Consider the following 16478-nt stretch of genomic DNA (forward strand, 5'->3'; position numbering starts at 1 on the left):
TGGTTTCAGGGTTTGGGTAACCAAGCTGAAGTGGTTTTATTTGCAACTGGAAGCTATTTTCAGGGAGGTAATGAAAGACAGAAAGGCATAACAGAATGTCATCTGGCTGTACAGCAGAGGCTGTATGAGACATTTAACATTAGTGGGATGGCTTCAGAATGCTTTGAGTGAAGAATGCAGATTAATGAACAGAATTAATTCACTATATATAGCCTTGCTCATTACCCTAAATCTTAATCTTGGTTCAATCCACATTTTAAACTGACACTATTTCATCACATAATATCTTAATTACTGCTAAATTATTAATATTGATCCAGACAATAGCTAGGTGTAATTGGAAATATTTACTGTTCAAAATTCTTAACATGAAAACTAGCTGCAGGCTTGTTTAGTAATTCCAATTTTCAAGAATATATAAGTTTCAGTAAAGGGTTAGCTTCCTTGCATAAAAACTAAATCCATTTTTTTAGAACCAAATGTTTTAAGCTAATGAACTGTTTGAAATAAAGAGGGGTTTGTTTTGCTTAAATTCTTTTTGCGTCACAAGATTTTCCAAGAACAATTTATTCCATATGCTTCTCAGTTACAGTCTGTCTATATAATACAAGTGCATCTTCTCATTGGGATAACAAGTGAAGTTCTGTACATTTTTAATGAAGGAAATATTTGCTTGTTTTTCAAGCACAGTATCCCAATGCATCAAGAGATGTTACTTATTATGTTGTCTTGGCCATTCAGAAATTGCTGTGTGATGTTGCACATTAAAAAAAAGATGATGATCATGCTGGAAGCTCCTTTTCCATTATTGGAAATTGGCTTGGATGACAGACATATATGTAACAGATTCTTCTGCACAGATATGGGGAAAATATCTGTTGGCCGATAAGCCCTATATCATCCCTCAAATGGGGAAATTATCCTATGAGACAACTTTTTAAAAAATAATGCAAATAGATAGGAAATAGATACTTCTGTGATTATACAAGAGGGATTTTAGTATACCCCGCCCACAGTTAAGCCTTTTAAAATCCCCTGCTTTCATTGTGTTAAGCCTGGGGCAACCAACCTTTTTGGACCAGAAGGTACATTTTGAATGTTGAGAAAGTTCAGTGAGTGTTGAGTGCTGCATCTCCTGTTAAACAAATCAAAGGGCAGGAAGAAACAACATCTCCCCAGAAACCTCAATGTGGTGGTGGTGGTGTTATTTATATACCACCCTTCTTTCCAGGCGTCATATACTGCCATGTAGGACATAGGGGATGTAGTATGTCGTCACATGTAGAATGCAAGAAGACGTTTGTCAAGGCGTTTTTCATTTGGCAGAAACATCCTTAGGGTTGTCTAGCAGGAAATCAGGCTTAAGAGGAAGAGAAGCTAATTAGCTTCTGCTTTGAAGTTGCAGTGACAGGAAACAGCAATTAGGATCAGGAAAATGCTACATGGCACACTGGTCACTTCTCAGAGGTATACGATAAGTTCATATAAGAGCAAACTGAATAGCTGGTTACCTTTAGCTACAGTAATGCAGTATTTTATGAACAGTGATATTTGTAATTCAGATAGATTGGTTTAGCTTCTTAGCGTGAATTTGTGGCTCATGACTATCTTTTTTTGTCCAGAAAATTTACTATATTTTTAATAATGTCATTTTAAGCTAAATATGATCTTTGTATGTGCCTGAAGCTGTTAATTATTATCCATCTGTTAGAATGTTTGACCTTGGAAAAGTGTGGATAACTTGATAGTGGTGATACTTGTGAGGGTGGGGGGAAATTCTGTGAAACTGAGACATGAAATCATCTGACTTTTTCCAGGGCAGAAAAATTAAGGAATAATGGGGAATGAGTTCAATTCAAGTTCACTTTTTATTTCTGATTTCAGTTATTGATTATACAGAGGAAAAACATAAAGCAGTGAATCAAGAATAATTGTACATTATGGTCTGAATTTTATAATCCTATGCATTGTCATCTTATATATTTCTCATTTTCTGTAATGGTAGCTATATTCAGACACAGAGGGAAGATTGCTAATATAGAGACTTCACATCTCTTCTGTTTCATAGAACTATGAGCATGTCGCTCCTTAGCTTAAACCCAGCTACTGTTTCAAAGACTAATTTATATGCATTCTGTTATTGCTCAATGAACCACATAGCAAAAATATAACACCTTCCATATGAAGCTTCTGTAAGTCAGGAGCTGAATGTTCTTAACAGCTTAAAGTATCTCAAAGAGGGACATTAGGGTTTTGCACATTCCATTTCCCTAAGTGGTAGAAAATTCCAGAAGCTTAACAGGGTCAGTTTCCTTGAGAATACATTAATTGCAGGCTTGTAACACATTTCCTTGCTTCAAAATTATAAATTGAGGAGTAGATAAGAAGGAGATAGTCCCACAGAGAACCAGTGCTTCTCTTAATAATTTGTTGGAAGCCGCAACTCAGTCTGATGGGCGGAATAATAATAATAATAATAATAATAATAATAATAATAATAATAATAATAATAATAATTGATGATGATGATGTTGATTCAGTCTTATCTTTATCTGATGCATAACAATGGACCCTGATTTAGGTGTATGAAGACCCTGAATCTATTTAATTTGCTTTTATGTCTTTGTATTGTTTAATTGATTTTAGGCTGCTGTTTTGTTTTAATGGACATGTTGTTATATTGTACATAGTGTACACCACTTAATATTTAAAGTATGAAGCAGTTCAGAAATGCTTTAAAATAAAAAGTCAACTTGGATTTAGCTCAGCTGGGGAGTAAATCAGACTGGGGAGAAGCCAAGCCGCTGTGATCTCCTCTATTGGAGGCTACAGGTTTGTAAAGTCCTGGTAAGCTATAGTTCGCTTACTTTGATGTGTGAATGAGGTCACTGTTACTTGAAGATGGACAACAATTAAGGTGTTCATCTGTGTAAGTGATCAGTAATATATTTAATGTGAATATAAACACACATAAAAGCAGATCTGCCCCAAATACTCTATTTCAATTTGGGTTTCAGTGTATGAGTATGTGCAGAAATATTTTCTGCAAAATTTAAAAAAAAAAAATGTGATGATGGTGAATAACTTTTTCAGTGACCTTGTATTCCATTATGGCTCCAAAGCAGCATTTTTTCTCTGCATGTGTCTGGATTAGATATAATGATGAGGATTTCAACCAAGATTTCAACACAGTGAACTGGGTGGCACCAAATATTGTGTAGCCAGTCGGACATTGGTATGAAATGATATCACTGATAGTGAGCAAAGCCAGCTGAGAGTGAGTTAAAGGACAAGGTGCATTTTGCAGACACTATGGGGGGCTTTATTTGTTGTTGACATTGCAGGAAATGTTGTCCCAAACCAGTAAGTACTGTAGTTTGATTTTATCCTTGTTAAAATAGTAGATTGTGTGACTTTCTGTGCTTGTGGGGGAAAATTATCACTAAACTAGTTCCATTAAATATGTTGCATGTGTTCAGTATTTGATATCATAGACACGGAAATACATTTTACTTATTTTTAAAAAAACATATTAGTGGGTCACTTTTAATATCCATTTTCCATGCCTCAGATCTTCCCTGAAATTTCTGCACTGCTAGTTTTTTTAGATGATAAAGGACATACTTTTTGTTTCTGTGCTCAAACAAGCTGTGCCGAAGGCAAAAAATAAGGCATTTGTATGCAGTGCATTCTACATTATATGTGCATGTTCATCTATCTCAATAACTGACTGTCATCTTTGTGTGCATATGTCTTGCAGTGATAATAAGAGTCCTATCTTCCTCAAGATGTCAAGTTTTCTGGGATAGATTTCTAGCTGTAGGCGGCTTTAGTGAAGCACTTCACACTGTGAACATGCTCCCTGTAGCCAATGATCATATTAGTCTGCCTAACACGGCTATATGGGAATCTTGCTTTTTTCCACCACATGTTCTTCTGTCTTCAATCTGAATTATTATCATTTGTGATCTTAAGTTCATAAGCCTCAGAGCACAGCTATGTTAACTTTGTCCTACTTCTAGTTGTTCCATTGTGAAAAACATAAGGTGTCTCTCCATGGGCTGCTTTATATGAAGAGTGCCGGGGGGGGTGGGGGGTGGTTTGAGTACTTGAACAGATCAGCTTTTCAAAGGAAAATTTTCTGTGGAGTAATGTTACTTACAACACAAGAATTCTGTTAGTTATCCAGTTAGACTAAAATATTGCTAGCAATGATTTAATTTTGCCCTTAATAATAAAATGTTGCTTTAAAACAGGATTGTATACTTTAATATTTAGTATTTTATATTAATTTTAATTATAAAATTCATCAGGAATATATATTATAGACCAGGGGTGGCCAACTCCCAAGAGACTGCGATCTACTCACAGAATTAAAAACTGGCAGTAATCTTGCCCCTTTTTGGGGGGTTCAGGTCAAAGTTGTTGAGCACCAATTTTTGAGAATTAAAGCCTAAGCTCAAGAAAGAAAGGGGAACAGCCTGATCGCTGGAGAAACAAACAGCCTCACTGAGTAAACTCCATCTTCCGCTCTGCAGATCGTGCAACAACGGAGGGCGGGGCGAGCGGGCAGGGCCGGATTTTGTTTTACCAACGCTAAGGAAAGGGAGCCAGCGATCGATTGCAATCTACTGAAACCTTCCAGGGATCTACCAGCAGATTGCGATCGACCTGTTGGACACCCCTGTTATAGACCATTTCCCCTAATATATCCCTGATTATCAGGCTACTTTTATCATTCAAACTCATAGTACAGTGGTACCTCTAGTTACGAACTTAATTCGTTCTGGAGGTCCGTTCTTAACCTGAAGTTCTTAACCTGAAGCACCACTTTAGCTAATGGGGCCTCCAGCCAATGGTGTAGCGTGGGGGGTGCAGGGGGGCCGGCCGCACCGGGCGCAACATCTGGGGCGGGGCGCGCTCGCATTCGCAGCTCTCTGCCCCTACGGGTTAGGGGGCGCAAATTACTTGCCTTGCCCCGGGTGCTGACAACCCACGCTACGCCACTGCCTCCAGCGGCCACTGTGCCGCCACTGCGCGATTTCTGCCTTAGTTTCCCTACCCATGCCCAAAAGGAACAGAGAAACAACTACTTCTTCATAGGCTTGCCGAAATACTGCTTTACAGTACTGATTTCATAAAAGTTGCTAAAGTAGATAAAATAAATGAATGCAGAGTTATAATATCTGCAGAGTAAATATAAACAAAATTGTTTTTGTATTTTGTTTATATAATCAGTAGACTCAGATGATGAGTGCAGAGTGGAGGTGGTGGATTGAGTATATATACAGAACTGGCCTTAATACACAGCATATTCTGGGGGGGGGGGGGAATACATTCATTGGTTTAATGATCTGGTGGGAAATAGGGGATAAGTCTAGAAAGCTTTTTAAGTGAGCTAGATACCTCTTGAAACATCTGCCCCTCTACCCTAGAAGAAGGCTGCTAAACATGTAGCTGTTGTATTCAAAAACATACGTTTTTGAATACACTTTCTCATCATCAATAATATTGTCAGTTGGGCTTTGGAAATAGAACTGTATCATTATATTACGGTTTCTTCTTGTGGACTATTAGCTGAAGCAGTTTTATTCATAATGAGAAAGATGCAATCATTATCCTTTGGTAAAATCTGATCCCTTATTGGTATTGCTGATGGTAGCCCTCAGCTTGTCAATATACCTCTTCAACTGTGGTACCCAGAACTGGACACAGTATTGAAGGTGGAGTCTGACCAAGGCAGGGTAGAGTGATACTATTGTTTCCATTGATCAGGATGCTATACTTCTCCTGAACTGTTTGGGCTGTGTTGTATAGTACAAATCACATGAAAATGGGTGGAGTGATCTTGCACAACTGTACAACACCACCCACACTGTTCAGAGGGCGCATGAACTCACAGGAGAAAAGCAAAAGTAGGTGTGCGAATTGTATTCTGCTTACGCAACCGTTTGAGACTTATTATTACTATTAATTATTATTATTTTCCTGTTCTAGATCAGAGGAGGAAAGCTGATGATCACCTATACTAGGAAGAATGATGCTGGCAAATATGTCTGTGTTGGAACAAACATGGTGGGAGAAAGAGAGAGTGAAGTGGCAGAGCTCACAGTTTTAGGTATGGAAAGCTTATTCCTTTATTAGTAGCTTGATATAATGTAAAAAAATAAATACAGACTCCAAAGCTAAATATTGCCTTAAGGCTGGGTAAATGCATATTTTGATCATGCCAAAAAGGTAACATTTCCCAAGTACCCTTGATTGCTCCAGCATAGACCATGGGACATTGGTTCTAGAACATTTGGTCTGTGCTTCTGCTCGCTAACAAGGAAAAGTACATTGGGATAATGGTAGCTAGCCAACATATAGGCAGTTTGTCTGTAACTTGGCAGGTTTCCTACTTACGGGTACCTCTCTTACGTATGGTATTTTTGTTTTAAAATGCCCATAAAACAGGAAGGGGGATAAAGCAAATTCTCATTATCCACCCCCAAAATGTAAATGCTGCCCCTGCAGGAAAACTACTGCAACTTTCCTTTTAGAATTTGGCATGCATTTCATGTTTCATGTCCCCATCCTTTCTTTCACTCTAACCTGTGCTGCCCATTTGTTTCTTTCAGAAAGACCATCATTTGTGAAGAGACCAAGTAATTTGGCAGTAACCGCAGATGACAGTGCAGAGTTTAATTGTGAAGCGCGTGGTGATCCAGTGCCAACAGTAAGGTGGCGAAAAGATGACGGAGAGCTACCTAAAGCAAGGTGCAGCAGACTTTAATAATCTTCTACAAGAAATTGTGGTTTTGGTTTACTGTGTGCTTGGAGTGAAACAATAATAATGATGCCAGAAGAGCATGCCTAATAATAGTGTGATGCAAGATTGTTCTACAGTAAATTGCACACACTCTCTCATCTTACAAGCTTGAACTCCACACATAATCTAGCATGCTTAAAGTTGGTTTACTAATTTCACAAGAACATTTTATTCTGTTACAAAAAACAGTGCAACCCTAGATACCTCTGTGGTTTTTATTATTGATTGAAATCTTATCTGGTATCATGTTTTAGTGAATGTGCTGTGGTCTTAAAGAAAGCTTCATTATTCTCTACTCTGTAATTCCAGGACCTAAGATTTAGGTTGAAAGGCAGGTTATAAATTCTTAAGTAAATAAATTTAATTAAAGAAGCTTTAACCATTTCATCATCAGATGGTTAATCTGTTAATCTTTAGTCTGTTTAATTAATTTCATATTCATTTAATAACATCTTTCGAAAAGGTTTTCTTGACTTTCCGAGCCAGGGAAAATATAAGGGATAGAGCAATCCTCTATCCCTTTCTACCCTGTCCCCAAGATCATGCAAATTGTCTTGGTCCATTTTTACTTGTCAGCTTGATATTATGTTTGAGATGCTGTGTGATCAAGTGTCTTACTAAAGGCAACTCTGACATCCCTGCATTCCTTGAACAGAGTGTTCAATTAGTTCCCCTCTTTGATTGCAGAGATTCTCGATAGTAACTCCCCTTAAACACAGTGAAATGCATTTGTGCATAAAGATAGCATACTTAGGAGCTGTGAAAATTTGACACGAGGCTCCTGATAGTGTCCTATGTGAACTAGGAGGTGAATGTTTGTTTCTAAAAGAAGAAAATTATTCCTATTATCTCTTCATACGCTTTGACCAGTGTTAGTATGCCATATGCTTAGGTGATGGAGCATAGCAAGGGAGTCTATGGTTGGCTCTATAGAGCCACTGATGTGTCTGTAAAGTATGCGAGAGCGCCCCCAAACATCTGGTGCGCCAGCAGCCTCTTCACTTCTGGCCATGCCAGCTGAGGTTCCAGCTGAAGAGAGACACAAAGTATAGACCAATCATATGGCTATAGTTGCAGCCTGAAGAATAGGCCACCTGGGGAATAACGAAAGCAGTGTGTTTTGCTTGCCACTGTTAAGGAGGAAGGCTGCTCAAGGGGAGTTTCTTAGTCCTGCCTTGCCAGGGTTATTTCAGGAGGAACAGAGAAAGGGACTAAGCACATGGTTGCTTCAGGAGTCAGAAACCAGGAAACTTTAAAAAGGTGGGCAGGGTACTTAAAAAATGGAATATATTAATTGACCCTTGCATATTTAATTAATTTCTTTGATCAAACAGTTTTAACCGTTTAAATATCTTCTTCTTCTAGATGATTAATGTTCTCACATAAAACAGGAATGGTCATATCAGCATGAGAGGAAATATTAAATATATTTCTGTATACTGTATTGGACAAAAAGGCTGAAGGCTTGTTATGGTTTTCCATTTAGCTGAAATAGAACCATTGATGCCAATGCATATACCCTTGGTAGCTTACAGTTATCTTGTTGGAGAAATCAGCCCTGCTCCACTCTCATATATAGCAGTATGACAAATCAGTCTAATAGATTATATCTCTTTGATTTAGATATGAAATCCGTGATGACCATACACTGAAAATTCGAAAAGTTATGGCAGGAGACATGGGTTCTTACACTTGTGTTGCAGAAAATATGGTTGGAAAAGCAGAAGCATCGGCAACGCTAACAGTTCAAGGTAAAATTGCTTTGAAAGACTATTGTTACTATGAGAAGGAAATAGAATTATTGTGTTTTTAACAATGATTTTATTGGGCTCATAAATAATCACTGCAAGAGTTTGCATTGCCAAAATCTAGGAAGGTTACTTATTTTATTGGTGGATTTCTACTGAACTATTACATATTTCAAATATTTTCTTTCTTTGTGTGGAAAGAGTTATGCTCCATCATGCAAATGGAAAATGAAGGCATTTTGTATCCCAGTTGTCTGAGAAGCATGCTGTCTGTAATGTTAATACTTTTAGAATTAAAAAGGATAAAACTTTTTTCGTTATATCCTCCTCATCATCCTAAATGATTAAGTTCAAAAAAGAGATTTTTTTATTTATTAGTGGTGTCCAGTGTATTTTATTGAATGTAGCGCAGTTGTTAGAACAGTATCTTTCATACAGCTAATGGAAACACAGGCTTTATTGATTCACTTCTACTTCTTAAAGAACACAACCTTGTTTTAGTATATCAAGCTGATTAATATAGTTATTCAGTCATTTCAAGTATTAATGTGTGAAAACAGGTCACAGATGACTGTTTCTACTGCACTGTGAAATTCTAGTGGAACTCAATGAATGAGTATGTGTGAAAATCTGTCATTGGTTTTATATATACATTCCAGATGTTGACTCTTCAGATAATCCCTTGCTTCCCTTCCTGGCTAGAAGGCAGGCAATGATGTCATACCGTTTTGCCTGTCAGTTTAATGGCTGTGATCTTCTGTCTTATTCTCTGTTCCTTGTATGATAGTCTCTAGACTATAATGTATCTGGACTTCAGTGTTTCTTAAAACTTATTTTGATATTTTTTTTATTTCAGTACTGTGCCTATTTGTTGTTGTTTTGCTTTGTGGTTTACACTGAGTTCATTGTTCACTTGACTGTGCATAAAAATGCATACTTTCTAGACTGGGTTTTTTATTTGTCAGGCTTTGATGTTAAATTGAACAGCTTAATGCTAGAACAATAGGTCCCATTTTAGTTGTAAGGTGGGGAAACTTTTATGAGTCATTGCAACAATTTGATTTAAGAATCATTCTATACTTTATCTACTGTCTGCTTATTGCGGTCTGAAGTATAAGGGAGCACAGACTATGTTTCATAGCAGAGAACTATATAGTCTTTTGATTCCTGCATGTGGTTCTTTGCTTTGTAAATGAAGAAAACAGATGTGTAACAAAGCTTTACCATAATATTACTGCCCTCAAATTTTTCCTTCATTTGCAAATATTTTCTACAAATCAATTTGAATTGATGAAGTTTTCCAGTACGAAGATCTGGTTGTCTTTTCAGGAATAGCATGCTTGGATACTTTTAAGAGTTTCCTTTGCTGAAGCATAAATTTGTAATTACATGAAGACATATGAAATAAAAAATCTGCAAGTAGTTTGGATGCCATGAAATCCAAAAGGCATACTTAAGTGAAACATAACTTTGTATGTACATGTCTGTAGACTAGGACCAAAGTTTCTCAAGTTCTAAAGTGATTTGCAATGGGGCATAAACCAGAATATTTAATTAAATCAAGAACGGGGAATCTGTGACCCTTCAGATGTTGCTGGACTACAATTCCCATAATCGCTGATCACTGGAAATGCTAGCTGGAGTCGGAGTCCAGCAACAACCAGAGGGCCATTGATAATATCGGTAGGCCAGTATATCTGTGAATTTGGTTTTCAGTTTGCAAAGCTAAGGTGTGATAAAAGTAAAAAAGAATTAGAAATTTCATGTGTTGTTGTTGTTGTTGCTGTTTTTGGAAGAGGGGGAATTGTGATAGTAGGGGACCTGAATTGTATCTCATATAGTTTTCTCCTAGGCAAGCATAAACATGTCAAAGGATGTAAAATATGCATAAAGTTAGGAACAGCTTTAAAAACCTTTCTGCCATTAAGAGGAATGGAGCAAGTTTTGTTCTTAGAAGGGGCTTGGGCAGGGCTGTAGCTAGGGGGTGGTGAGGTGGGCCCCCGCCAGGGGTGCAGGCGAGGGGGGGCCACAAAATTGGCTAAAAATATATCCATAAATATGTCTATAAATAAAAATATTGATTAGTACGTGAATAATTGAATGGGTGGGGGGGTGGAGGAGAGGTGGAAAGAAAAGCTAATTTGTCTGTGGCTAGTGGGCACAATCTGGACAGTTCTGCCAAGGACGCAAGATCACGTAGCTACAGCTCTGGACCTGGGAAAACTCAGAAGGGACTCACTCGGTGGGCAAAGGGAACTGTACTGAAGTTAATCACCTGAACCTGATTCATCCTTTCCTGGCAGTGAAGTGATCAAAGGATCCTTGGGGACAAACTGGACTTGGAGATGAGCATCTTGCAAACCCAGTATTGTCCAACTGCAATGATCGGTGTCCTTGCTTCAAGGATCGGGTACTGGCACAGGAGAGAATTGGAATCGAGAAAGTAATACAATGAAGCATTTTCTTTCCATTGAAAACGTGCTATCAGCAGTTTAGTACCAATGGGCAGTTTACTTGCTCACCTATCATTTCCCCCCTGAAGTCACTGCATGGGCTTATGCTAGGCTGAATGTGAACTTGACTTGAAATTATTTGTAAAATTTCAAGCAACTCTAATGACAGAGCTGTATGCTTGTCTTTCAATGGTAGTAGTTTTTCCCCCTTATTTGCCATGAACAGTTCTCTAGTTTCTCTTAGTATATAAATTCAAAGAGTTATCATTTTGGACCTAGTTCCTTTCCAAGTAAATTTCTATATCGAAGAAGAAAATGATTGTATCTCGTTATATGAAGGATTGAAAATGGATTTCCATCTTTAATCTATTTGCCAAGCAATCAGTGGTTATCTAAAAAAAACAACACCCCAAGCCATTAAAAAATCTAAACTCACTCTTGTTTGTTTTTGTCTTGATAACACATAAAAGGTATCTAAATCCATTATCTTTTCTTAGAATTAGTTTTTGTGTGGACAGTCTACAGCTTTCAGTATGCATTGCAATTTCTTATTAAGGGAAAGGTCTCTTGCTGAATGTTACAAATGGCATCTTCTCTCTTTAAAACAGGTTTATGTGTTCATTTGATGAACTGCTGTTCTACTCTGGATTATAACTGAGTACTGATCTTCATTTTATAGACCCAATATAAAGTCCACCAAAATGTTTCGGCATGGCAGCTTTTCCACAAAATGGTTGTAAAATGTAGCACAGCTTAGTACATGGGTTCTCTGCAGTACATAGAGAGTCTCCACTCCTCCAACTCAAGGTTTATGGAAGCAGATGGTGCTTACATGAAGAATCTGAAAAATGTGGACAACCCCTGTGTTAAACAGTTCTACAAGCCACAACCTCTATAAAGAGAAACAGCCATATGGAAGCATTTTTCAGTGGTTTCACCTTTCAGGGTTTCATATTTTAATCTGCCTTCAGAGGGATTGTAGAGCAAAAGACTACCCAGCTAGACCCAAGCAAATCCACCACAAACTGGAATGAGAGCTCATTCAAGTGTTCACGTGATACATTTCTCACAGCAGTGCAGCTTATATTATACACGGGTTAAACCCCCCCCCAAAAAAAATGTACCTGCAAATGCATAATTACCATGTTGGAGAAACAGGCAGCATAGCCCATTTCTCTGATATGCTGCCCTTCCTTCAAGAGGCTGTGCTTGCTTACAGCATTGGGTCATAAGCCATAGTTAGTCAAAATAGCCTATGCAGGAGCTATGCAATGGTGCATGTAGCTCAAGCAGTCCCAACTTTACTCCTCCCTTTCTAGAGTGAGGAAATAAACCACAGAGGAGCTGACTGAAAGTTAAATGTGCAAACCAGCACACATAAGAACACCAAGAAAACCTTGCCTGATCCTGAGATCCTGATTCAGGATCCTGTTCTCTCAGTGACCAACCACATATGCCTCTGAGACGCTTGCAAGCATTCGAGAGTACAATATCACTCTCTGCATTTGTGATTCCCAGCAACTGAAATACAGAGGCATATTGCCTCTTACATTGGTTTCTGTTATGTGTGCTGGCGTGGTTGCTCGAGAGCAAACAGGCAAGACTCCCCGTTGGTCTTTTCAAGGCTTCATTATCTGTCCAAAACGTTCACAATGCAGATCGACTCAATTCCATGTCTGCTCACTCGCTAGCAGAATCTGGGAGTGGGCGGTCCTTAAACTTCCCCCAGCAGAGTAGTCTTTTGACCCCCACCCTACGCCTCCCCTCTCTGCGCATAAACCGACTGTGCAAAGAGGGCGTGGGCAGAGGGGGACCTGCCTCCCCCCCGCTTTGTTCATGCTCAGTGCTGTGTCTCTCCCTTGCATCCTCCGAGCCCTGCACCCCTTCCCCACTGGAGGCGTGGCTTCCCTCCTCCGCGGAGGAAGTACTGCTTCTCACGATCTTTGGAGGCTCCCTGTAACCCAACTGCCCTTCCACCTCTCACCTCTGAGCTGATGGCAGTTCCATGACAATTTCTCTGAAAATAAGCCACAAACTGAATATAAGGTTTGTTCTTGGATTATTACTACCACTTGTGGCTTCATGGAATGGCAGTGCTGGATAGGACCCAGAGGGTCATCTAATCCAACCCCCTGCAATGCAGGGATCTTTTTGCCAAATGTGGGGTTCAAACCCACGACACAGAGATCAAGAGTTTCATGCTTTGCCCACTGGGCTATCGGTCAGGTGTGAGTTACAGAAACACACCACGAGTGCTGATTTGCATGTAATGCTAAGCCAGCCACTTCACAGTTGCCACTCTGGAAAAAAAGGGAGGAGGGAGTATGTTATGCACAGGGAAACAAGTCAAAAATAAATTTCCCACATAGACATGAAGATGGTATAATTGCGCAGTAACTGTACCACATGCTTTTTCTGAGTGCTTGAACTGATAGTCACTGCAGAATCCTGCATTAGACATGTGACCCAAATGAAATTAAACTCAAGGGATGAGGTTTCAGGCAATATTTCAACGAAGCATATTAATTAAGAACTTGCAAGGTATATCAGTTCTGTGTTCCCTCCCCAATATTATTAGCTCTGCCTTCTCTGTAAGGAAAGGTGTGCTAGCCTTTTGATTCTGCTTTTCTTTCCCCCCTTAACCCTCACAATGCCTAAATTCCACTTGTGTAAGCTCCAAATGAAATGGATTCCCCATATGCTACTACAGCACCTTGATTTTCTCTTCCTATATATCTGTTTTAATGTGTTTAGGATTACAGTAGATATTTATCTTCTTCAAATTCCATGGAGGTTTATATTTTATTAGCTAGAAGTCACTTTCCCATCTAATAATCACCATTAAACTCCATACATATTCCTTTGATGGGAAAGATCAAGAGCTTTATGTATTACATACACACACTACTTTGCAAATTTCAACTAATTACACAGAACATTTGCATCTTGAATTGCTTGTAGAGACAGAAGTTGCCAAGGAGCAGTTTCAAACGCAGTAGGTGGATAACCGTTTGTTAACTAGGTGAGTTCAAAGATATGGGACATTTCAGCTCACATTCTTCCCATTGCTTTTCTGTGATTCAATTTTCAATAAACAATTTGTAATAAAAGTTTTCATATGCAGAAATCAGTGAACTGCTTAATTAGTGTCTGCCTTATTCTTTCTTGATAGAACTGCTTCGTTGATGAGAAAATGGAATGGGCTTTTATTTGTATGGTTTTGAATTCATTTTATTTTATTAAAAACACTTTGCTCTTTCTGCCATAGCCAAGAAGATTTGCCAAATAAGATTTGCATTAAAAACTTCAATTACAATATGGTTATTGAAAACTGAATCAGAGACAAGAGATTAAAAGAATGTGAGATGAAATGCATCCCTGACTACTACCTCAAAGCACATGGTCCAAGAGAGTTTTGACAAGCCATAGTCTACAAACTCTTTCCAAAAGGATGGGTCTTTTGCATCTATGAGGAAGACAGAGTTTCATAAGTTGCTTATGCACGTTTCTTTTATTTTGTGTTGTTTAACAAAATTTATATATCACTTACTCAACAGAAAATCTATAAGTGGCTGACAAAAATACAAATTTTAAAACAAAAAGCAAACATAAGTTGACATTTTTCTTTCAAAATATAAATAAAACCAGCAATTTTAAAACAATTATACTTAATAAAATTGATGCTATGGTTACATGACCATAAAGGCTTGCCAAAACAAAAAAGTTCCTGTAAAGTTCAAAAACTTATTACTGTGCTGGATTTATTTACATTACTAGTTGCTTTATAAATTGGCAGCCTTTCTATGCCATTTGCCAAGTTGTCTTTATTGCCAACGTGTCGGTTTTTTTGTAGCCTAATAAGGCAGTCAGTGGAGGCAGGTGGGGGCTAGATGAGGGCCCCACCAACTTCAGTATGCCCTCAGCCAGCCCCTAACTGCCTACCTTCCTGTTTACTTCCAGCCCAGGGGTAGAACTGCCTATCAGCTTCCTCCTCCATAATCTCAGGGTTGCCCTCTTAGAACTTAGCAGGCAGGAGCAAAGGGATAAAACACGAATTAGTTGGCTGCTCCTGTAAGTGGCTATGGATCAGTCTGACCATAGTCTCCCTGCCTTCCGCGCTACCAGTCGCAATGGGCACCAGACGGTACTGTAGACACCTGATTATCCAATCTTAAGTGTCACATTGCAACTTGAAAAGCACATTAAACTTAACAACTGATGTCCTTGTACGTTTTACTGTAGTTCAGGGTAACTTCTTGGGATACTCCTAGAATCACTGACCTGGACTCTTTATGAAGCCTTTGACACAAGATTTCTCACCTACATTAATTTTCTTATAATGTGGCATTTTTGTCCACCTCTTTAGGGTGCAAGTTCTTTTCAAACCAGCTGGCTTCAGTCATAATTACACTTAGAAAAAGAAACTCCTAAGGGTGAAAAAAGCCCAAAAGGTATAACTTTCAAGCAAATGAGATCTTTCACAAAGAGATTTTCCACATGGAAACTATTAACACCTATTTAACACAATTAAAGCATTATTTTCCAAAATGGCTTAATAGATTGGGGCTGTTGGATGGCTACTGTAGAAAACTCCAAAGGTTCTTTTTTTAACTCATTCAGGTCAGAAATCACAATGTTGTTGTAGTAGTAATCTACTATAATGTTGTGGCAGTTAAAACTGTACAACGGAGAGAATCCCCAAAGAAAAGCTCCAAATTTAAACACCCACCTCTAGAAAGCTAGTATGTATTTATTTACAGGCAATCCACTGGTGTAGGACTGTGATTTGGAAGGCTGCAACTGTGATAGTCACTAGAAATCGTCATAAACAAGAACTGTTTTGGGTTTTTGTTTTGTTTAAAAAGGCATTTTTAATAACATACCTTCCCACTCAATACATTGCCAATTGCTCTTGAGTTTGAAATCTGGGGTGGTATATGAAGGGCTGCTCAAAGCAAACATACTCCAAAGTCCTGTTGGGCACGCAGAATTCCTGATATTTATTTAACTGAGCACTATGTATTGCAAACTAACTTCGTACAAGCACCATGTGTATATGGATCACCTTTGTGTGAAATGCCACTGCAATACTCTTCTGAAAGCTCTGTCCCCTCCTTTTTTAATTAAATGACATCCCTCTCGGGTTCCAATGGAAGCAGATGAGACAGCCCTTGGTGACAGATATATTCCATACCACACACTGGCTTCAAAATTTGGCACTTCTTTACAGAAAAATAAATGATGCAAAATACCTTTTTGGTTGTGCAGCTTAAAGGAAGAACCATTTTACCTTAAATGACTGCTACAAACCATGACAGTATTTTAGATTTCTATCAATGATCTTAGAAGTCTGGCAGCTCCCTCCCTCTTACAAGCAAACTGATAAAAATCTTTAAAACTAATGAAATAGAAAGGTAATTTTATGAGCTCAGTTTGATGAATTGAGAACAATTGGAAGCTGGTGTG

The 16478-nt window shown here is 38.4% G+C and overlaps 1 protein-coding gene across 6 annotated transcripts in view; it reads left to right on the top strand.

The window, feature by feature from the left end:
- Positions 1 to 16478, top strand: part of ROBO1 (roundabout guidance receptor 1) — a 586675-nt gene that overhangs the window by 496907 nt on the left and 73290 nt on the right. For all 6 annotated transcript variants that reach the window (XM_028726911.2, XM_028726909.2, XM_077927267.1 and 3 more), the window contains 3 exons: positions 5998 to 6118; positions 6621 to 6759; positions 8435 to 8562. In XM_028726911.2, coding sequence (XP_028582744.2) covers positions 5998 to 6118; positions 6621 to 6759; positions 8435 to 8562 — 388 coding nt within the window. The remainder of the gene's footprint in view (positions 1 to 5997; positions 6119 to 6620; positions 6760 to 8434; positions 8563 to 16478) is intronic.

This window comes from Podarcis muralis, chromosome 4, assembly GCF_964188315.1.
Source record: "Podarcis muralis chromosome 4, rPodMur119.hap1.1, whole genome shotgun sequence".
NCBI lineage: Eukaryota > Metazoa > Chordata > Lepidosauria > Squamata > Lacertidae > Podarcis > Podarcis muralis.